At 41.7% G+C, this 24,874-nt stretch overlaps 2 protein-coding genes across 2 annotated transcripts in view; both read right to left on the bottom strand.

Annotated features, from left to right (window-relative positions):
* The window catches only part of LOC132404857 (granzyme K-like), a 141,422-nt gene that overhangs the window by 49,242 nt on the left and 67,306 nt on the right, over positions 1 to 24,874 (bottom strand). The window lies entirely within an intron of this gene.
* Positions 2,101 to 24,874, bottom strand: part of LOC132405073 (granzyme A-like) — a 52,940-nt gene continuing 30,166 nt past the window's right edge. Inside the window, exons 4-6 of the mRNA XM_059989807.1 lie at positions 5,027 to 5,180; positions 3,740 to 3,997; positions 2,101 to 2,387 (exon numbers count right to left, since the gene is read on the bottom strand). Of these exons, the coding sequence (XP_059845790.1) occupies positions 2,211 to 2,387; positions 3,740 to 3,997; positions 5,027 to 5,180 (589 nt within the window). The 3' untranslated portion in view covers positions 2,101 to 2,210. The remainder of the gene's footprint in view (positions 2,388 to 3,739; positions 3,998 to 5,026; positions 5,181 to 24,874) is intronic.

Below are 24,874 nucleotides of genomic sequence, written 5' to 3'. Positions count from 1 at the left end.
ACAACAATAAACCAATCCAAATTCAATTAAATGAACAGTCTGACTGTCAGATGTTAACAGGATTATGAATATTACAGGTGAGGTAGCAAGAAATGGGTGCAATTTCCTCCTGACAAAAATAGAGCCAGCAAAAGAATTTGAATTATCATTGTACAATTCAGTACAGATTGGTTTGTCATTATAGAATTGTAAAATCAAGTAATTAGGTTCCAAAAATAAGATATTTGCAGCTTCTTTAATGTTCAAAAAGCACATTCAAAAGGTGGGCACAGAACTGGAGAGTATGACATCGGTGGCAGAGCGGAGGGCGCTGAGTAGGCTACAGTCAATCATAGAAAACCCTGAACATCCTCTGCTTAGCACCATCCAGAGACAGAGAAGCAGCTTCAGCGGCAGGTTGCTGTCAATGCAATGCTCCTCAGACAGGATGAAGAGATCATTACTCCCCAACGCCATTCGGCTCTACAATTCAACCACCAGGGGCAAGACATGTTAAAGTGCTGGGGTTAGGACTGAGCTTAAGTTACCACTCAATGCACTTTAGTAGACTATTTAAGAACTTTTTAAAAGCTATTTATTAAAGCTTTTTGGGAGGGTGTTTTTAGATGCATATCATATTTATACTGAGTTAAGTACTGTATGTAATTAGTTTTGCTACAATAAGTGTATGGGACACCGGAAAAATGTTGAATTTCCCCTAGGGGATGGATTAAGTATCTATCTATCTATCTATCAAGGCTGAAATTCATCCATTTTTTCTTGTGCTGCGCTAATTCTAAATGCAGAATCATGAATAAAGATTATAGTTCATTTTCAGACTTTGGTTCTTTGCTACAACTTTCCCTATAGTGCCCAAATCACCATGTCCTGTGTCTTCCATTCTGATTTCCCAATCACATCTCACCCTGAAACTCATCTGTTGCTCAATCACTCTTTCTGCATCTCTGTTCCTCAGTTATCTTTCTGACCTCGGTTTCAGAGTAGCCCACTCTCTTCCTGATTCCCTCCCTCCCACAGTTCTTCAACTCTCAGTCATGTTAACTGTCCCAATTTGATTTCATTCATCATGCAGCTTTCCTGCAGTGGCTGCCTTCAAAGTGTGCAACCTACAACTGGGGTTGGAAATGGGAATTGCAAAGTTCCTTAGACTTTTTATACCATTCGGTGAAACATTTGGAGAGTTGAGATAATTGTTCAACTAAGGAGGCATCTGGATATCATGGAGACATTAGGCTTCTGTTATAAAGGCAAATTAAGCTGAGACAATTGATAAATTGAGAGCAGCTGCTCCATCTCACAGTGCAGAGGTTCTCATTGAGTTAACCGTCCCATGGGAGGAAGGAGTGGAGGCTGCCCATGAGTGGAAGAGGCTGAAGTACTCAGTCCCAGCAGCTGAGTGTAAGACATGAGGCAATCATCTACCCTGACAAGGTTACCCTGTGATAGGGCAATGACAGGAATGAGGCTCAGGAGCCCCACCAGAGAGCTGGCTGAAGAGGCAGAAAGGGCAGCTTTTGGCTGTGGCTGAGGAGGAGGGACATAATTGAGGGACCAACTAACCCCACTGGAAGCTGCAGGCGGTGACAGGGAGGCCCGTGTCACTGCTGTGCCACCAGGAGATGGACCAGGGAGAGAAATATCAATGAGTGGTGGTCCCGGCTGATGACCCTGCAGCTGACCTGAGGTCACTGTTGGAGTTGTGACAGTTAGCAATGAGAAGCAGGAAACAACATCTTCCTGTAAATCTCATTTGATCATTGGTAGTGCAAGAGGAGCATTCAGTTCCAAAGTTAAATATTTACTTGATAGAACAAGGAACTTCACAGCACCGGGCAGCCCCTTCTGTCCATGAAGTTGCGACAACCTCTATAAAGCTACTCCACAATCAATCTGTGATATTTTAATGCAAATCCTAATTATCTCACAATCTAATTGCCTCCACTATCGACATCTCTATGATGCAAAGCAAGTCACTGCTGCTAGTCTAAAATGTCACCTACATGTGGTTCAGTTCACTTTCATAACTTACATCAGTGGACAGGGTTTTCACAAGGCAAGGAATTTGATAATTATTGTTTTTTATTGCACGTTGCTGTAACATTTTATGCAAAACAGAAAAGGTAAGGATAGAGGCAAGCCGGCCCTCTAGGCCAATTAACTGAGCATCAGTGTAAGTAAAGCAGAGTGAAGCAGGATTGTGATAACTCAGTTCAGCATCCATCAGCATTCTTCAGTGGGTAACAAATTATATCCCAAATCCAATCAATGTATTTCTTTGTTAGTAAAGTGTACACCGCAGGGATTTGGGGATCTGGACATCCTTCTTCGCCAAAGGACACAATCCCAGTATACATTTTGTTGCATATCAAAGGGCCACCTGAATCACCCTGGAAGAGAGAGAAAAAGATGAAGGTGACAATTGAGCAGAATTAGCTAAAGTGACAGATTGAAAACTGTCAGTTTGACATCACATCACAATTCATTATCCGTGCCCAGCTGTACTGAGGAGGTGTGAGTTTACTTTAGGAGCAAATGTAGGTAACTGGACTCACAAAGTGTCTTTTCATGGAATGTTTCCCATGGCCTGGATTGAGTTTATTCCTAAATTAGCCATTGTGTAGAAAACCGTCAGCCATCTGCAATCTGTACTTCAGTTTGACTTCAAATTCTGGTGGAATGTGGAAGTTCAGAATGAAACAGATGTCAAATGCTGGTGTAGCTGTCCCTCCACTCTGCCACTCGACTCTCCACTGAACCCAGCTCGTGCATCTGGCCAGATTCACTTTGTACCCGACCCCCTGCTTTTCAGCAAGACTAGCTGACACAAGAACAGTAACCTCCTTCACTGAATGGAGTCACTGATCTGTGAAACAACTAAATAACGGAATATTGTCTATTAAATTTATTTATTTTAACCTTTTTAATTATTTGCTATTATGTTCAGTTGTCTTTAAACAATTTTTATTAAATATGCTTGTGTAGTTTTTAATCATCTCTGACATTTTTCACTGTGAGCTGTTGAAGGCTGTTAGGACATTCATGGAGGCAAATCCCCAGGATCCAATTCCTGATTCTGCTCGGTGTCCTGAGCCTGGCCTGTCTCACAGGGCACCTCATGGGTACAGAGTGTCAGACAGACTGGTCCACTCTGTCCCAACTGGATGTTAGGATCAGACACAGCACTAGATCTAGCATGATCCTTATTTTCAAATTGACACAATTTAGAATAAATTCTCTTTACATTTTAGACATGTCAATACCTTACATTTCTCCGGATTGACTCTCTTATCTTGCATCTGCCCATTTCATCATCACACTGATGGTAGACAAAGTTTATTGGTAGAGAAATCATAGCGAGTTATGTTGACATCTAAATTCAGGGCCTGGATATGAGATTCTAGAACATGCAAGAAAATGGTTCCTCCATAATCAACACGTACACATTTTCTTATCTGATTATTACTTTTTTTAATCCGCCTGGGGATGTGGACATTACCTGTGAGTGTAGCATTTATGGCCTAATCTAGTTTCCCTTAGCTTCCCTAAGGTAATGTCTGGACTTTTTTAATGCAACTGAGTAGCTCTTCAGAAAGCAGGTAAGAGTCAGTCACAATAACACTGAGGAAGGGTGGAAAGTTTCAATCTACAGAAGGCCCCAGTGAATCACTGGGGTTTTTATACTTGAATCCAGTAGCTTTATAGAAATGTTACTGATAACGTGACAACACAGCATACTCACATGACATGCATTCCTTCTGCCTTCGCAGTCACCAACACAGATCATGTCCTGGGTTATTATAGATCCATACATGGCTTTGCATTCTCCTCGATCAATTACCTTGACCTTCACCTCTTGAAGTGTGTCAGAATAATTGTTTATTTTTGTTTTTCCCCATCCTGCCACGGTGCACCTTGTTCCAGATTTCATGTCGGTGATTCCTCCTTTGGGAAGGTTGAGCACATTCACATACTGGTTGATTTTTGCATCAGTCTCGAGCTGTTGACACAAAAACATTGAATTCACATATTTGTGATCCTAAAAGTGAAGGATAACTTGAAAGATCTCTTTACTCCTGAAGACATTTGTTAGTTTATATATTTAGGTATTTTGTTTTCCAGAAATCTGTACTTTGCAGATAAGCTACTTTCTTTTTTTTTCAGATGATCAAAGGGACAGAGACTCGATTAAAAATGACCAATAAATTTAAATATCAATTACATTTCATATGATGGAATCGATAATTTGTCATGAAAATTGTGGTGTGGATGATGGTCATAAAGCACTGATCCTACTGTGAAGGTTCTTCACTCTAACTCTTTCTTTGTTAATGATGAAACTCCAATAAGTCAGACTTAGCAGCTGTCACACTTTTAATTAAAGTTTATATTTAATTTAGTTTAAAGACACAACACAGTAACAGGCCCTTCCAGCCCAATGAACCCAGCCCCCCAATTAATTTACTAAACCTTTGTATGTCAAGGACAAAGTTAACTGTGACATTGCCCAGGCTTAGACAGTTCAAGTTCAAATTTAGTTTATTGTCATCCAATCGTACACATGTATTCAGCCAAACAAAACAACTTTCCTCCTGACCAAGGTCACAACACAGTACATATACTGTACCTCATACACATAACACATGAAGTAATATGACCACAATTAAATTAACAAATAATAAGTTGCATAGTTAAAAAGTAAAGAGTACGTGCTACTGGCGCTTCATAACTGATGAGACCTGGGTGGTGGCAGGGAGTTCAGTCATGTTACAGCCTAGGGGAAGAAGCTGTTTCTCATCCTCACAGTTCTTGTCGTATTTCTATAGAACCGCCTGCCTGACGGAAGGGAATCAAGGAGACTGTTGGATGGATGGGAGGGATCATTGCCAATACTAATATTCTCCACAATCAATAATTCTCATCCAAGTCACAAAAGCCATTCAACAGTTGTTGTTCAGTGAAGAAAACATTGCTAATAAGCAAATTAAAGATTTTAAACACTGCGTAAGAATGAGAAAAACATTCATACTTGCAGCAGCATGATATCATCTTTCATAGTCTGATTGTTGAATTTTGTAATGGGAATCTGTCTGATGATACGCAGTCTTTGTTGACTTGTCTCATTCTTTGAACAAACATGGGCTCCAAGAACTGCTAGAAGAACCTGGCCTGATCCAATTGTTCTGTTACCAATCGAAAATAAAGATAATTATTTGCACTTTACTTAAAAATAGTTTACAGAAATTCATCAGGAAAGCAACAATCAAATAGTAAACTTTATGGAAATATACAATTCAGCAACATTCTATTTGGTAGTTAATGTGCAGATTCCAAACGCCAATCAGTGTCCAAACAAGGGACAAGACTATGCTCCTGATTGAAATAGTTTCAAAGTGTTCATCAGACAACCTCATTGTAAATTACTCCTTGCAGATATGGTCAAGGGGTTCAGTTGTTGTTCAGACTAAATATCAGAATGGATAAGAAATGTGATCTAAGTGAATTTGACTGTGGAATGGTTGTTGGTGCCAGACGGGATGGTTTGAGAATCTGCTGGTCTCCTGGGATTTTCGGGTAAAACATTCTCTAGCTTCTACAGAGAATGGTGTGATAAAGAAGAAAAAGCATCCAGTGAGTAGAAGTTCTGTCGGCAAAAACGCTTTGTTGATGAGAGAGGGAAGATGAGAATAGCCAGACTGGTTCAAGCAGACAGGAAGTCAACAGTAACTCAAATAACCACGTGTTACAACAGTGGTGTTCAGAAGAGCATCTCTGAAGAGCTAATAAAGGTAAATGGCAATAATACGGTGATACACATACTAATGAAGATGTGACAACAGTGTAAAAGGAATTATTTTATGAAAACTAGGATTGGGAGCTAAGCACTTGTATGTTAATCACAATTTTTTTTTATTCATAAACCACATAGCTTACATTTCACAGTGAGCTGCAGTTAGTACCCAGTTTGGTCTGATCAAAGCACCTCCGCAATAGTGACCATACTTTCTGTTCCCGAAATCTATTTGGAGAGATGCCATATAAAGTCTTGAATGTGGTTTGACTTCATGACCTCCAATAATTTCAGCTCCGGGATCTGAAATATATAGAAGATACTGACATTTTATTTCACATACATGTTTATTAACACACAGGATGTGAACATCACTGACAATGTCAGCAATTATTAGCCATTCCTAATTACCCCTGACAGAGGTAACCCTAGAGTAGTTGTACCATGGCCTTGCCCAGCAATTCGATTGTACAAGAGTATAAGAAGGTGCAGAGAGTAATGGACTCAGCCCAATATGGCACTGGATCGATCGCTGTGGAAAGCGGGGGGTGGGGGGAGGTAAAGATATGATTAGTGGTAGGTTTCCTTTACAGATGGTGTACATTGCGGAGGATAATGTGTTGGATGCAGAGGCTGATGGGCGAGTACACAAGGACAAGAGGAACTCTATCACTATTACAGCAGAGGGAAGATGGGGTGAGTGTAGATGTACAGGAAATGGAGGAGATTCGGGTGAGGGGAGCATCAATAGTAGAGGGAGAGAAACCCAAAACCGCATCCCAGGGATAGATGTGTCGAAGGTGTTAGAGGGAATTTGAGGATCAGCAATTTACATATAAAAAATGACTGGTTACAAGTGTCCGTATCTGAATATGTATTGTGGATTTAATTTGGACTGTATCTCTGAACAATGGGTTCATAAAAGTCATGAATCCCAGACTAGACGATGTTGATAAAAATTCATTAAAATCAGATGTCTGTGTTGTGCATGCAAATCAGGAGGTGTGAAGTTTGTGTGTAGTTTCAAAGAAAGTATTGTCCATACATTGTAAATTTAGAGTTGTCCTTTGATGTTAAGCACATCAAATATTGAGCCCCATGTTGGGCCTGGAGACCTTTCGACCAAAAGCGTCTCCGAATGATGCCTGCTGCACCTTGTTTTGTCGAATAAGGAAGCTGCTTTGTATCTACCAGTAATTTTCTCCAGCAATTTCATTCACGCAACAACATTTGGTGTCAGGAGTGGGATACCTTCCTGACCCATCGTGTGCCCAGTGACTTTAGCAGTCTGACTGGGTGAGTATTTTAAGAAATAGCACTTACACTTGGATCTGTTCGGGTCAGTGGTACACGGGAATGTGAGAAATCATGAACATGGAGAGCTGAACTGGTAGGTATAAATGTGGTGTGTGTGTGCATGTTTGTTTATGTAAGAGACAAAACTTTGCATTTTAATTTGGTGAGACAAAGCCACCGGTTGTGAACGGTGGTTATTGACATTTCACGACACCAGAGTGGGGACGTGGAAACTCATTCAATCGAGGAGCTGCATTTCAGAGTACACGTTTTGCGAGTGTGATGTGAAGGAACACAACAGACGTCATGTGTTCAGGGGCTCAAAAGTGGCAGATTGCGGAGTACATACTCTGCGGTTTTAAGTAAGTTCTGTTTAGCTGGTACCCGTCATTTCTATTTCGCATAGTGTGGGAATTATTGTGGAGATATTTCAACGAGAGGTTCACCAGATGCACACTAAAGATATACACATGTTGGTAAAAGCGAAGTGCCCAAGGAATACATGGAACCGTCTGGCCCAGGGGGTGCGGGATGGTCCATGGGCAACTACTGGGAACGCCAAACAATGAAGAAAGAAATTGCTCCTTTAAAGGGGAAGTGAGGCAGCAACTGGGATGAGGTGGGAATAACCGGGGAACGATAATGGCAGTGAGCTGATGAGACAGACATAGAAACATATTAAACCTACAGCACAATTCAGGCCCTTTGGCCCACAAAGCTGTGCCAAGCATGTCTTTACCTTACAACTACCTAGGCTTCACCCATAGCCCTCTACTTTTCTAAGCTCCATGTAGCCATCCAGGAGTCTCTCAAAAGATCCCATCATTTCCACCTCCATCACCGCCGCCGGCAACCCATCCCACGCACTCACCACTCTCTGCGTAAAAAGCTTACCCCTGACATCTCCTCTGTACCTACTTCCAAGCACCTTAAAACTATGCCCTCTCCTGCTATCTAGTTCAGCCCTGGGGAAAAGCCTCTGACTATCTACATGATCAATGCCTCTCATAATCTTGTACACCTCTATCAGGTCACTTCTCATCCTCCGTCGTTCCAAGGAGAAAAGGCCAAGTTCACTCAACCTATTCTCAATAGGCATGCTCCCCAATCCAGGCAACATCCTTGTAAATCTCCTCTGCACCCTTTCTATGGTTCCCACGTCCTCCCTGTAGCGAGACAACTAAAGTTTGGCACAGTACTCCAAGTGGGGTCTGACCAATTTCCTACATCGCTGCAAAATTAAATTCAACAGCTTCTGATTAATCCTCAAAATACTACTTAGTTAAAAATTAAATATTACGAAGTAGATTTACAGGAGAAATTGATAGTAGTACAAGGAGACACAAGAAACAGCAAATGCCACAGGCTGGAGAAACAATAAGCCGAAACTTCTACAATTTCCTTCCCTCCATAGATGCTGCTTGACATGTTGCTCATTGAAATTTTATAACCACATTTTATATAGTTGTCCTCTCCAAATAAGAAATAAAATTACAATGAAAAACAATGAAGTAGAGATCTATTGGCATATAGATAAGATAAATATTAATGTCGCTAAAACAGTAAATGTACAGTACTGAGCATAAACCATGATTATAATCTGCATCATAAATTAAAAATAATTAAAATAAATGCTTTCATGAATGGGAAGTATTTAAGTATTCCTTATTTTGCTACTTACACACTGGAGCTAGGAAGACGACAATTAATGAAACAAGTGGATTGTACAGTGAAGGATTCATCGTTGTTTCTTCTGTGATAACACCAAAGTTATGGAATTTATAGTGAACTTGGAGGGAAGTGGTTTAGTTATTTCAGTGTCCCACCAACACCCTAAACCAATAATGAACATGAAGATTTGCAAATCGACTGTTCTGAATCAACATTACATGACAGGGTCAAAATGAACCAAAAATTTTCAGTAAACATTATGGGTTTCTGAGAGGGATTGTTTTTAATTCTGATGTCCATCTCCTTACATTGCATTGAAATCCTGTAACCTGAGAACACGTAGAAAATATCTATTCAGATCCTATGTGAATGCAGACTAAATGATGTCTTAACAGACCAATTAAGTTTGAGAAATGTCATTTGAATACTCCACTTTATTGAATTTACTTTCAAATATTGACAATCCAAATCCAAATGATATGATTACACAGGATTAATATAGATGGCATCCTTTTATTCACAAATTTATTAAGATTGTAAAGAGCTGATGGCAATATCCATCACCCAGATGGTAGTTGGGGATATGTTTGTTGGAATGATAGGGCCAATAGCACCAGACATCAAAGATTTTGTTTCCTGAATACTGTCTTATGGATGTTGGGCTGCAGATCATGAAAATCAGTGTGAAACGTGCCTAACACGCAGCATTTCCTGAAATCACCTATATTTGTTATTTCTGTTCAAAGGTACATTTAATGTCAGAGAAATGTATACAATATACATCCTGAAATGCTTTTTCTTCACAGCCATTCACGAAAAGAGGAATGTTTCAAATGATGAACGACAGTCACAAGTTAGAACCCCAAAGTCCCTCCCACTCCCCTCCCTCCTGCATATAATCGGCAGCAAGCGACAATACCCCTTCCCCACTGGCAAAAAAAGCATCGGCACCCACCACCAAGAACTCAAGTGAGAGCAAAGCAACAGGAAAGACACAGACTTGCAGTTACCCCAAAGACTACAGTCATGCCCCGTTCAAACCACTGAACCCATGGATTATGCAGAATGTAAATATCGAGTGTATGAGGAATATTCAGGATTGGATAATCCAGGGAGAGACGACCCAGTCTTCCTAAAAGTTCTGATGGAAGACCTGAGCTCAGCCCACCAGGAAGGTTTAGATTTCAGGATAACAGTGGGGTCGACCCACTCTGTGATAGTTTTGTGGGCCTGTGAGATAGACCGAAGAAAGTGCAAGAGAAATTGTAAAGCGGCTGTAGTAGATGCAGCTACTGTGATGTGTTCTGTTTGCCGGTGGCCAGCTCACGGAGCATGGAACTGTTCCAGTAGATGTGGGAGGGTAAAGGAGTTCATATGCTACAGATGTGACTGATACGGACATACATGGTTGAAGGCAGTGTCCAAAAAAGAGGAAAGAGGAACAAGTGAATGTCACAATGGACACATAATTGCTCACCCCATCAACACCCAGTCTGACCAAACTGACTGTCGATCAGATCCTAGAACGGTGAAGACGCCGCCTGGGTCAGTAAAAGATGTGGAGATGGCCCCCACTGCCTGCGCTGGCGACTTGCTAATGTTTGGGTGTAGTGAACGGACAAAAACACCTGGGGAAATCAGAGAGAATGCAGTAACTACTAACTCGGCTATATGGACAGTAAGCAAACCCGATAGATCATATCCATTAACAGAAGACGATCCGGCCCTTTAAAAATCCACGCCGAGATTGCATCCCATTGCGGCAAGACCTGCAACAATCCTGAATAGCCTGTCTCCACAACATACAGATTTTTTCAGTCCTGGAATTGGGAATGGATTTTGCAGGCTCCCCTTGACACCTGAGTCTCAAAAACGATTTGCCTTCACCCTGGGTGGGCAGCAGTATACATGGACCAGACTCCACCAGGGTTTCCACAATAGCCCAGCCATTTTTCATAAGGTCATGGCACAGACTTTGGAAAAGCTCTATCTAATGTCGTATGGATCGACCAGCTTAGAAAATATGCAGATGATCTACTAATTGCTTCGGAAGATGAAGCAGGAATGGGTGGGCTGTTGAGAAATTCTGCCACCATTGTTTCAAATGTGCCCTGCATAACTCTGGTAAGGGCATAAATCTACATTTGGCAAATCAGTCACAGCCAAAGGGACCCTGGGGAAACATCCAGATTGACTTCTTGGGACCCCGACCCAAAAGCAGGGAGAATAGCTACAGTCTAGTAATTCCCGATCACTTCACCCGGTGGGTAGTGGCTTTCCCAACAAGGATGGATTCTACCGCATGGATTCCGGTTCAGGAAATCCTCCCAAGGTGGGGAACCCCAGTCCAGCTGGACTCGGATCAGGGAGCACATTTCACAGGGAGAGTGATGAAGGAAATATGCCAACTGTTAGGGATGGATGAGACCACAGACGGCAGTTTTAACGCGTAACACTTGCGTCTGTATGCAGACTCGGCGAGGCAGCCACTGGAAACACAGGACTGTGGTTAAACCACCTTCCTGTTGCTCAAATGTACAGAGATCCTAAGAGATGAACATCAGCCGACCACACCAGACCTGAGCACAGTTGATGGAAACATTCTCACAGGAAACGCAAAGGTAGAAGACACAGAGAGCGTGACAGAAACCTGTGAATAGCATGTTAAAGTGAAATTGTGACCGTTCTACATAGAACATAGAACATAGGCTTACTCGTACATAGTTCTTTCCTTTTGCTTGTTTTTTCTTTCCACTCTTTTCTATAAGTGTATACCCCAAATAAATACTTTGTGGAGATTTTGTGATATATATGATTATATGACATATATGTACAATGTCTGAAATACATCTTATGGAAATGTTTGTTTGATGAACTTCAATAAAAAAAATATAGAACATAGAAATTTACAGCACATTACAGGCCCTCAGCCCACAATGTTGTACCGACCATGTAACCTACTCGAGAGACTGCCTAGAATTTCAGTAGCACATAACCCTCTATTTCTCTAAGCTCCAGCTACTTATCTGAGAGGCTTTTAAAAGACACTATTGTATCCGATTCCACTACCGCCACCAGCAGTGCATTCCACACACCCACCACTCTCTGTGTGGAAAAATTTACCCCTGACATCTCCTTCGTACCTATTTCCAAGCACCTCAAAACTATGCCCCCTTGTGTTAGCCATTTCAGCCCTGGGAAAAAGCCTCTGGCTATCTACGCAATCATTGCCTCTCATCGTCTTATACACCTCTATCAGGTCACCTCTCATCCTCCGCCACTCCAAAGAAAAGGCCAATACACTCAACCTATTCTCATAACCTATTCCCTCCATCCTTGTAAATCTCCTTTGCACTCTCTCTCTCTGGTGTCCACATCCTTCCGGTAGTGAGGTGACCAGAACTGAACACACGACTCCAAGTGGGGTCTGACCAAGGTCTTATATAACTGTAACATTACCTCACGGCTCTTGAGCTCAATCCCATGGTTGATAACGGCCAACATACCATACACCTTCTTAACAACACTGTCAACCTGTTCAGCAGCTATGAGTGTCCTGTCGACACGGACCCCAAGATCTCTCAGATGCTCCACACTGCCAAGAGTCTTGCCATTAATGCTATCTTCTGCCATCATATTTGACTTACCAAAATGAACCACCTCACACTTATCTGGGCTGAATTCCACCTGCCACTTCTCAGACCAGTTCTGCATCCTATCAACGTCCCGCTATGAACTTTGACAGCCCTCCACACTATCCACGACACCCCCAACCTTTGTGTCATCAGCAAATTTACTATCCCATCCCTCCACTTCCTCATCTAGGTCATTTATAAAAATCACAAAGAGAAGGGGTCCCAGAACAGATCCCTGAGGCACGTCACTGATCACCGGCCTCCATGCCGAATATGACCCATCTACAAACACTCTCTGCCTTCTGTGGGCAAGCCTGTTCTGAATCCATAAAGCAATGTCCCCCTCCTACTGAGAGACCTGACACCTGACAAAGTTCATTTCCCAATACACCCTATCCTCATTTTATGACAATGCGGATTCATAGTTATGCGTCAAACCTATTTCTACCAACTTCTCCTTATATCTGTCCAAAACTCACAGATATGCGAGGCTGTTGGGATGAGAAGCACCGCTTTCCCGCCAATACAAGTCCCATGCACATGCCTCACAGTCTCTCTCCCGCCAATCTCCAATTGGTTTTGGCAGCGTGTGGATGTGCAATCTTGTGCTCTTAAAGTTTTGTTGTTATTACCTACAGTGCACTGATTTTGTGCTTGAAATATTTAACTATGCCTCCTAAGCGTTCTATGTCAATTCCTGGGCCATCAGCTCTAACAATTGAAAAAAAGTTGGAAATTATAAACAGGGCCATGTCAGGTAAAGGTAAGACAGCTCTAGGACGCTACCTCGACCTGGGTGAGTCCACAATCAGAAACAGAGAAAAATTCTGAGAAAATATAAAGTGCAGTGATTGATTCATCACAAGTGTCTTCAAAGATTGTAGCCAAAGTGCATAACCCGATTATGACAAAAATGGAGAAACTGTTGAGTTTGTACTTTGAGCATGGAACAAAGAAAAAGCAACACTCTGTTCCAAACATCTTCGTGTGAAAGCTTTAGAAATTTATGGTTGAATTTGTTCAGAGGCTAGTGAAGAAGTGTCAAGTGATATTGTTAGCTTTAATGCAAGTAGGGGATGAGTTTCTAAGTTTAATAATCGTCACAGACTTCACAGCTTAGCTGGGTGCGGTGATCAAGCTAGTGCTGACCACGAAGCTGCTGAACGCTGCCCTTTGCAGTTGGGGACTATGATATCTGAGTTAGGCATCACACCAAAGCAGGTGTTTAATGCAGACGAGACTGGGCTTTTTTGGGAGCTAATGCCGAAACACACTTACATAAGTAAGGATGAAAAGTCTGCGTTAACTTTCTATAATTTATTATGTTGAATATTACCTTAAATGTAATACAAATGTTGCCCTGTGGTATTGCTTTTGTGTCGTATTGGTTTGATGGGCTGAATGTCCGGCTCCTGCTGCCATTTGCTTAAATTCTTATGATCTGTTGTACTGTACAACCTCTGAAGTGCCTGAAGAATATATCCTCGGGGCTGTCTTTAATTTTGATCCACACACCACCCTTTGCTTGCAACAATTAAAACAAACAGGGTTCAGATACGTGTTGATGTATGTATTACCTCACAACCACCCCAGCTGAATCCCTCAAGTTGTCAAAGGGTCCATACAACAGACATCTGAACAGTAAACATCCAAAAGTACAATTTATGATGGAGATGGAGAAGAATGGTTTCCTCCTGTTCCGGGACATTCTAAGGTGACAGAAGCTGAATGGTACCCTCAGACCTGGCTTCCATTGAGAACTCACTAACACTGACTTATACCTTAATATTAACAGCCACCATTACATCTCCCAATGTAGAGTGGTTCTTTCTACTTGGATTAATTGTGCAAACATATGGAGAGAGAGAGAGAGAGAGAGAGAGAGAGAGAGAGAAAGTTGCAGTTTGTTACCACTCAACCATTTATTACCAGTTACGACTGATTCCTGCATTCAGAATATAAAAGTCTCCTCTGTTAAAGTGAATGGGAATTTCATTTTCCATAGTCTCCATTGATAAAACTATACATTTTCATAAAGGTTTATACATGCAAAGCCAATTTAGGAAAACCTGCAGGTTAAGATAATGACTTGCATTGCCAGAGGAGTATGTTTTATTCCATCATGCTGACCGTCTCCTTTGCTTTGTTCAGAAAGAATACGTATATGACTTTCCAATCAGATTATCGGGAAATCCAAGGCCTGAATGATTTGTGAACTCAATGCAATGGGAGGTATTGTTAACTGGAGGGCATTAAAGAGTCTAAAGTTTAAAGGGGGGAATTTAAAGGAGATTTACGAGGGAAGTCTTTTTCAACATCACAGTATGTGCCTGGAACACTCTTCCAGGGAGGTGATGGAAGTAGATATTATAGCAATGTTTTGGAGCCATTTGGACAGACACATGAACAGGCAGACAATGAAGAGATGTGGACAGCTTAAAGCAGATGTACAGTGTAAATTGGCACCATGAACAGCACAGACTTAGTGTCCTGAGGACTTTGCTATTCTGCTCTATATTCTGTGCAAGGGTCATGGTAACGAGAAAATTGTAGAAAGACATTGACTTTTGAAGGGGATCTGAGAGAAACATATTAGATAGTATGAAGATCAGAAAACTGTGAAAAGATAACAGAGTGGCAGATGGTGATGTGGGAACAATTGTTATCGTTCAGGACTGGTGTGAAAAGCATTTGTGCACATTTTGTGAGATCATGCAAATAGTACTGGAGCTGTGCTAAGGAGTGGGCAGTTATCAACAAAATGATAGTCTGGATGAATAAAATGGCTTCACTGTATTGAAGCAATTTATAATCAGATTTAAAAGATACTTTTCATCCTTTAATAATATAAAGTTTCAAAACTTCTATACCCAGACCTTGCCTACTACAATAGTAAGAATATAGAAGCTGGCATTTCAGTTGGTGGACTACAGTTCATAGAGTTCATTGGAGGCATGAGTCTGAATCCCATCCTGGCAGCTAGAGAGTTTACGCTGCTAAAGTTATTGTAAAATGACAGTTGCCTTCAGCTCTGGTGACCATGAAGTTGTCAAATCTCCATCAAAAACCATTCTGGTTCACTGCTATCCTTCAAGCAAAAGTGATCTTGCATCATTACCTGTTTGGGCCTGCTTGGGAGTCCAGACCACTGACAGGGTAGATTTGTAATTGCCTCTCGAGGTGGGCTGGGTAAGAGGGCAGTTAGGAGTGGACAATAAATCCCAGTTTTTCCAATGATAGTCACACTCTGTCCATCTCACTTATTCCATTTATCAGTCCACCCTGCTTTATTAGATTATCTCTAATCCTCCTAAACTCTCCGGGCTACGGAGGTTTTTGAAATGATAGCAAGGAGAAACTTGCAAGAGTCTTTCATGTTTCAAGGATTGAAGATGTTTGTTCCAAAGTGTTTCATAGTATTGCTCAGACACCAACTGAACTCTGCTGTTCTTCTCTGAATAGGGCCATTGTCGATTTTATGTCTACTTGAGAAGCTTATAAGAGTCTTCATTTTACATCTCTTCTAAAAGTTGATGCCATCAACAATAGAACCCTTCATTTCATTGCTCTGGACTGTTGGCCTGGTTTACTGACCCCAGGTTGATTTAGCAGTGAGTGAGAATGATTATATGAACTGGATTTGATCAGAACAGAGCCTCGTCCTTTCCAGAAGGGTACAATTTCCAGGATCTGTTGCCGGACAATAGTCAGAAACAGGAATCCTGAAGAAAATACACTGATAGTTATTCAGCAGTTTCAGTCGAATTGCACTGGAAACAATTTATTTTCAAAAATGTTGCTTCCTCAGATTTTTTTTGTTTATGACAGACCATTTGAAGCTAAACACAAATGTAGGAATTTGGAGAAACAAGAAAATAACATTTATTAAGTATAATGCATTTAATGGTGCTGGCACTTTGCAATAATTCAACTAACAAATGTTTTGCTGATGAATTTTGTTTTTACTCAGTGGTCAGAGGGTTCTCGCTGAAGTGTCCAACAATAATCAGCCAGTATTGATAGATTCCAGTTGGCTTGATAGCGTTTCTCCAGAACCACAATGTCCTGGTGAAACGTTTCACAATGCTCACCACTGACAGCACCAGGATTTGCGGGCAAGAAGTCTAACTGTGAATGCAGAAAATGTATCTTCAGTGGCACACTGCACTTCATGGTTTTGTGTGCTTGAACCAGTTGTACAGTTTGGTACTCTGTAGTTGCCCAGAAAATTTTCAACCTTCTTCAATACTTTCCATGCGATTTTCTCCAGTACTTCTAGAAAATCTTCAAATTGCCTACCTTTGTATGCGTGTTAAAATTGTTGACCAACAAAAACAGTTTCCTTACTTTTGACATCAGTTATTCTGTCTTGAATAATGAATAGAAGTAACAAGTATAAGTGATTTCAAGAAAAGCTGCATGTTAGGGAAATTTCATGTTGATTTTCATGATCTGCAGCACAAAATCCATAAGATACCCCCAGAAGTATTTAGGAAGCAAAATCTTTGATATCTGGTGTTATTAGCCCTTTCATTCCAACAAATGTTTCCCCAGCTACAAACACGAGGAAATCTGCAGCTGCTGGAAATTCAAGCAACGCTCACAAAATGCTGGTGGAACGCAGCAGGCCAGGCAGCATCTATAAGGAGAAGCACTGTCGACGTTTCGGGCCGAGACCCTTCGTCAGGACTAACTGAAAGGAAAGATAGTAAGAGATTTGAAAGTAGCAGGGGAAGGGGAAAATGTGAAATGATAGGAGAAGACCGGAGGGGGTGGGGTGAAACTGAGAATGGGAAAGGTGATTAGCAAAAGGGATACAGAGCTGGAGAAGGGAAAGGATCATTGGATGGGAGGTGTAGGGAGAAAGAAAGGGGAAGGGGAGCACCAGAGGGAGAGGGAAAACAGGCAGAGTGATGGGCAGAAAGAGAGAAAAAAAAGAAGGGGGGAAAAAAATAAATATATCAGGGATGGGGTAAGAAGGGGAGGAGGGGCATTAACGGAAGTTAGAGAAGTCAATGTTCATGCCATCAGGTTGGAGGCTACCCAGCCGGTATACAAGGTGTTGTTCCTCCAACCTGGGTGTGGCTTTATCTTGACAGTAGAGGAGGCCATGGATAGACATAGCAGAATGGGAATGGGACGTGGAATTAAAATGTGTGGCCACTGGGAGATCCTGCTTTCTCTGGCGGACAGAGCATAGGTGTTCAGCGAAACAGTCTCCCAGTCTGCATCAGGTCTCACCAATATATAGAAGGCCGCACCTGGAGCACCGGACACAGTATACCACACCAGCCGACTCACAGGTGAAGTGTCGCCTCACCTGGAAGGTCTGTCTGGGGCCCTGAATGGTGGTGAGGGAGGAAGTGTAAGGGCAGGTGTAGCACTTGTTCCACTTACAAGGATAAGTGCCAGGAGGGGGATCTGTGGGAAGGGATGGGGGGGACGATGGGGAGACCGTTTCACTGAACACCTACGCTTGGTCCGCCAGAGAAAGCAGGATCTCCCAGTGGCCACGCATTTTAATTCCACGTCCCATTCCCATTCTGATATGTCTATCCATGGCCTCCTCTACTGTCAAGATGAAGCCACACTCAGGTTGGAGGAACAACACCTTATATACCAGCTGGGTAGCCTCCAACCTGATGGCATGAACATTGACTTCTCTAATTTCCGTTAATGCCCCTCCTCACCTTCTTACCCAATCCCTGATAGATTTGGTTTTTTCCCCCCTCCTTTTTTCTTCTCTCTCTCCCCATCACTCTGCCTGTTCTCCCTCTCCCTCTGGTGCTCCCCTCCCACTTTCTTTCTCCCTAGGCCTCCCGTCCCATGATCCTTTCCCTTCTCTAGCTCTGTCTCCCTTTTGTGCAGTTTTAAATTCCTTTCTGTGCGAGTAGCAATAGATGTGTGCACGCTGACACTTACACCTATCAGGGTGGAGGAACAACAACTTATATTCTGTCCAGGTAGCCTCCGACCTGATGGCATGAACATTGATTTCTCAAATTTCATTTAATGCCACTCCCCCTCACCATTCCACATCCCCTTTTCCCCCGCTCACCTTACCTCCTTGCCTGCTCATCACCTCCTGCTGGTGCTCCTCACCCCCTTTCCTTTCTTCCATGGCCTTCTGTCCTCTCCAATTAGATTCCCCCTTCTCTGTCTCTGTTCCTCCTTCACCAAACAACTTTCCTGCACTTCACTTCATCCCTTCCCTTATCAGTTTCACTTATCACCTCGTGTTTCTCTCTCCCCTCCCCTCACCTTTTACATCTACTCATCTTATTCCTCCAGTCCTGCTGAAGGGCTTCAGATCGAAATACCTCTGTACTTTTTTCCATCGATGCTGCACGGCCTGCTGAGTTCCTCCAGCATTTAGTGTGTATTGCTCAAATTGTATATGTAATTGTTTGGTATACGTGCACGTACAGTCAGATGTACAGTCAGATCAATGTGTATCGATCAATCTGATGGCCTGGTGAAAGAAGCTGTCCCGGAGCCTGTTGGTCCTGGCTTTTATGCTGTGGTACCGTTTGCCTGATGGAAGGAGCTGAAACAGTTGATGGTTGGGGTGACTGGAGTCCCTCATGATCCCCCAGGCCCTTTTTTATGCACCTGCTGGTGTAATGTCCTGAATAAAGGAAAGTTCCCGTACACCTTTGCGTTGGGCTCTCCGCACCACTCTCTGCAGTGCCCTGCAACTGAGGGTAGTACAGTTCCCATCCCAGGCGGTGACACAGCCAGTCAGGATGCTCTCAATGGTGCCTCTGTAGAAAGTCCTGAGGATTTGAGGACTCATGCTGAAACTCTTTAGCCTTCTGAGGTGAAAGTGATGTTGTTGTGCTTTTTTCACCACACAGCTGGTATGTACATTCCAGATGAGATCCTCACTGATGTGTACACCGAGGAACTTGAAACTACTCTCCCTCTCGACTGATTAGTATTCTTTGGTTACTGATCCTTATGTCACATTTCTTTCTTTTTAATAGCTACATCAAATTTCCTCTTAATCATCTCCTTAATCTTTAGTGTCTCTCTGGTATCACTTCATTTAACATTTTCAATAGTATTCAAAGTTTAAAATCCAAAGTAAATTTACTATCAAAATACAGATATGTCACCATGTACAACCCTGAGATTGATTTTCTTGTAGGCATACTCAATAAATCCATAATTGAATAATAACCGTAGTAAAACTGATGAAAAACCACACCAACTTATGTCTTTAACTAGTGCTCAAAAGACAACATACTGTGTAGATACAAAAAGAATGAATGAATAAACAAATAAATAGATAGGTAGATAAATAAATAAATAAATAAATAAATAGATAGATAGATAGATAGATAGATAGATAGATAGATAAATAAATAGATAGATAGATAGATAGATAAATAAGCAGACAATAAATATTGAGAGCAGGAGACGAAAAGTCCTTGAAAGTGAGTCCATAGGTTGTGGTAACTGTTCAGTGATGGGGCAAGTGAAGTTGAGTCTAATTATCCCCTCTGGTTCAAGAGCCTGATGGTTGAGGGTGAATAATAACTATTCCTGAACCTGGTGGTGTGAGTCCTGAGGCCCCTGTTCCTTCTTCCTGATGGTAACAGCAAGCAAACAGCATGACCTGGGTGGTGGGGGTCGCTGATGGTGGATGCTGCTTTCCTGTGTCAACGCTCCATGTATACTGTATGTGGTCAATGATGGGGAGGGCTTTAACCGTGATGGACGGGGCTGTGTCCACTACATTTTATAGGATTTTCCTTTCCAGGGCATTGGTCTTTTCATACCAGACTGTGTTGCAGCCAGTTAATATACTCTCCATCACACACCTATAGGAAGTTGGTCAAAAGTTTAGATGCCATGCCAAATCACTATTATCAAACCCTTGCTACCATTCCTAGATTGTGATCCTATAACAAACATAATCATACAAATAATTCCATCCGTAGTTTTTTTATAATATTCAGCATGATTCCTTACTTCTATTAGTCTAATATTAAACTCAAGCATACTGTACACTTTGTTATGAGAAGTCTTCCCAACTTGCCCTGCCACCTGTAAATTATAGTCCTGTACCTGACACTTTTATTATACTGGCAACAGGGGCAGCTGGTGCTTGGGAACATCACAGCATTTTTCAGCTTGATGTTTACCTTTAAGTCATAGCGGGCAGTTGTAAAAAATATATCATCTTTCCTTCATCATCACTGGGTTATAATTCTGAAAGCTCTAATTTATTGACTGTAGGGAATATCTTTGCCACAAAGATCAGGTGAACTTCAGAAGGATATTGCCTCCAATTCCTTCTTGTAAGGAAAAATATAACTGGCCAAATTGTTCTCTAAAATATCACAAGAAATCCAGCAAAAATGGGTTAATAATCTGAAGAGCTGCTACTACATTAGGCAGCCACCTACTGGTAGATGTTCTACATGACAAGCAACATCACCATCAAACAAAAATTGGGAAATTCACTGCACTGTGACTGGCAATTATAGAAAGGAAATGGTGTCATATATTTAATATGCACAAACTTGTTAGTAAGAACGGTGAGATTATTTGTTCTGCTAACTATTTCATAAATATGTATTGGTGTTCACTAGAAGCAATTTTTATTTAGCTTTCAAAATGTAATTTTGCAGACTTCTGTATCAAAATTAGAACAAACCGATTATAAGGAAAAATCATATTTCAATCAAAAGAGTTCTTACATTAAAATTCATAAATTCCAAAAAAGTACTGAAATAAGCTACAATATAAATTTCATATAGGTTTCTGTGGTCAGGCGATTTGCCAAGAATTACTAATGGGTTAGTTTGTCTTTCTCACATTTCAAGATGGTGGCCCAACCAGTCGCAGAGGCCTCTCCTGCTCTAGCAAATGGTGAGGCAAGACATCCCAACCTCAGGCATTTATTAAAATCAAAGTTGTATACATCTTACATGTATGAAGCCAGGAAAAGGTTGATTTTTCACCGCAGAATCCAGTGGCTGTTAGCAAGGGGCTGATGAGCTGTGTCTAGAGACACCCAGTAAAAGGGGGTTTCATACATAATGTTTTGAAGGTTCGAAGATCAAAATTCAATATCGAACTACATTTATGTCACCGTTTACAATGCTGAGATTTATTTTTTTCTGGGGACACTCGATAAATCTAATAACCATGATAGAATGAGTCCTGGGGCACCTGTACCTTCCTCCTGATGGCAGCAATGAGAAGAGAGCATGACCTGGGTGGTGGGAGTCTCTGATGATGGATCCTGTACTTTTTGTAGGATTTTCCATTACAGACAAGGTGTTACATATCAGGCTGTGATGCAGCTAGTATCACACATCTATAGAAGTTTGTCAAAGTTTTAGTTGTCATGCCGAGTCTTTGCAATCTCCTAAGGAAGTCGAGGCACTGCCATGCTTTCTTCATAATTACACTTACTCGCTGGGCCCAGGACAGATCCACTGAAATGATAGCACTAAGGAATTTAAAGTTGCTGACCCTCTCCACCTCTGATCCCCCAATTAGGACTGGCTTATGGACCTCTGGTTTCCTTCTCCTGAAGTCAATAATCATCTCCTTGGTCTTGGTGACATTGAGTAAGAGGTTGTTGCTGTGGCACCACTCAGCCAGATTTTAATACCCCCTTCTATATGCTGATATGTCACCATCTTTGATTTGCCCATGACAGTGGTGTCATCAGCAAAGATAAACATGGCACTGGAGTTGTGCATAGCCATAGTCATCAGTGTAAAGCGAGTAGAGCAGGGAGCAAAGCACGCAGCTTTGTGGTGCACTTGTGCATATGGAGATTATGGAGGAGATATTGTTACCAATCTGAACTGACTGGGTTTTGTAAGTGAGGAAAACGAGGATCCAATTGCACAGGAAGGTATTAAGGCCAAGATCTTGAAGCTTATTGATTAGTTTTGAGGGGATGAGAGCATTGAATACCGAGCTGTAGTCAATAAGGAGCATCCTGATGTGTGTGCCTTTGCTGTCCAGATGTTCCAGGGTTGAGTGAAGAGCCAATGAAATGGCATCTGCTGTGGAGTTGTGCTGGTCGGTAAATTGGAGTGGATCCAAGTTGCTTCTCAGGCAGGAGTTAACGCATTTCATCAGCAACCTCTCAAAAAGCATCATCACTGTGGACGTAAGTGCTACTGGATGATAGTCATTGAGACAGGTTACCATAGACCGGAATATGTTCAGGGAGTGGCTATCTATAGACATGACATTAATGTCAATGTATATGCAAGACCTGTGGCTGGCTCTATAGAGAAGTGCACTGAAGACGTCTCTGTTAATAAACGGATCTACGTGAGTGCAAATCTGAAGCCAGTGGCCCAGGCAGAGCTGAGAAATCGTGATACTGCCTTCAGGATGGAGAATAAGACAACTCTCAGGTATTCAAGAGCTGTGCTTTCCCGTGCCATCAGGAAGACAAAATGGGATTATTCTCAGAGAATTCACAGCCATTTCTGTGAGACCAGAGACATAAGGCACATGAGATTCTAACAAACATCTTCAATATCTCTTTGGAGCAGATCAGTGTCCCCACAGGCTTTAAGGTGACCACCGTCATCCCGGTGCCCAAGAATATGACAATAACCTGCCTCAGCGCTGACCATCCAGTGGCACTGACGTCAACAATAATGAAGTGCTTTGACTTGCTGGGTATGGATCATATTAAACCCCATCTTTCTGCTACATTGCATCTTTTCCAGTTCACTTTTCACTCCAATCAGTCCACTGATGATGTCATAGCCTCTACACTCCACTCTGTCCTGTCCCACCTGGAAAATGGTGTCTCAAATGCCAGGATGCTGTAGATCCTGGAATTCTTGACAGTCAGTTCATGAGGGCAGAAACATCTCTAGCTTCATACGCTGAGCACCAGCACTCTCAGGGCTGTGTGTTCAGCCTGTTTCTGTTCACACTGTTGACACATGACTGATCAAACCAAATCATCAAGTTCACTGATGACACAACAGTGGTTGTCATCAACAATGATAATGAGACGCGTACAGAGAGGAGGTAGAGTGGTTGGTAGAACGGTACGAGCACAGCAATTTGAGTCTCAACATGGACAAGGCCAAATAAATGATTGTGCAATTTTGGAAGGTGCAGGCTGATCACTCCTCACTGTACATACTCTTATGATGCAGCAACAATGAATATAGAATTGAGACAGGTTTTTTTTATAAATAAATAAAACATTTATTTAAACACTGCTCAATAAAAATGAAAAGTAAACAAATGACTAACTTATCCGGAAGTTAACTGCTCTACAGCAACTCAAACAGTTCTTAAAGCGATAAATGCAAGCACAGTTCTTAAAAGTGGTAAATGCAAAAGTTCAATGATTTACAGTCAATTAGGAGAGACTTTCCTGAAGTAACGAATTCCTGGACGACGTGATGTTACTGCTGATTCCAGTCAAAATATGCCTTGCCAGAAGGATTTATGACGAAGGAAATAAAATGGCTTAAAGGCACTGACCTTTCCTTGGCGAAACAGTGTATCCAGCTCTTTCTACTTTCACAATGCAGATGCAGGCCACTACCCTCTGAATGAGGATTCAATAAGGTCAATTCTGTATTACCGATGACGACACCAACTTTACTTGACCCTTTGGGTTTTCCGTACTTCGGTAAATTCTTCATTCTCCAGCTGGACTGCAAAAATAGAAACCAATACTGGCAGCGTTTGCTGAGGTTATAACCTGGCAATTTTTGCTGGCAATAACCTTTGAGACTTAAGACAGAAAGCAAAATTCCACTTTAAAACAAAAGTGCATCATGAGATGAATACGCAGCATAACGGAGTCACTGACAAATCAAGCCACAAACTGACCAATCACAGCAAGGCTTTCCCCTTTTATACCTGTTGAAATTGAATTGCAAGAGATCTGACCGCAAGTCCCTACAAAGGATTGTGAGGACTGCTGAGAGGATCATCGGGGTCCCTCTATCACCCATCTGAAATATTTATCAGGAACACTTCATATGCAGGGCCCTTAGTCTTGTCAATGATCCCTCCCATTTGTCTAACAATCTCTTTAACCACTATCCAAGAAAAACTATCCAGCTTTATATCATCATAATTTCAAAGACACCACCGGCAGGTAGATGCACAGTGACTGATTGGAAATTAAGTTTATTGTACATGGAGTAAATAGAAACTTAACAGAGCTGATTGTATATCTAAGTTGTGTAGAAAACATTTTCATAATATATGAATCCACTGTGTAAACATATAGAATGTAGCCACTGGTAATACTTATAATCCAGTCTGTTTTGTCTGTTAATGTGAACAGTTGGCCCGTGAAGCTGTTCTGAACAAGTACGTGTCAACATTGGAACTTCCTAAATCAGGCGCCGATGTCAAAGCTGGAACCAAGAGCAGTGTTGCATGATGGGAACAACTAATCCTAAAGCCTGAAAGCGCAACAGTGGCTATATTTCATTAAGAGTTTGATGAGATTTGGTATGTC

This window comes from Hypanus sabinus, chromosome 14 (assembly GCF_030144855.1).
Source record: "Hypanus sabinus isolate sHypSab1 chromosome 14, sHypSab1.hap1, whole genome shotgun sequence".
NCBI classification, from domain to species: domain Eukaryota; kingdom Metazoa; phylum Chordata; class Chondrichthyes; order Myliobatiformes; family Dasyatidae; genus Hypanus; species Hypanus sabinus.
This window is presented reverse-complemented; position numbering and strand designations above follow the sequence as displayed.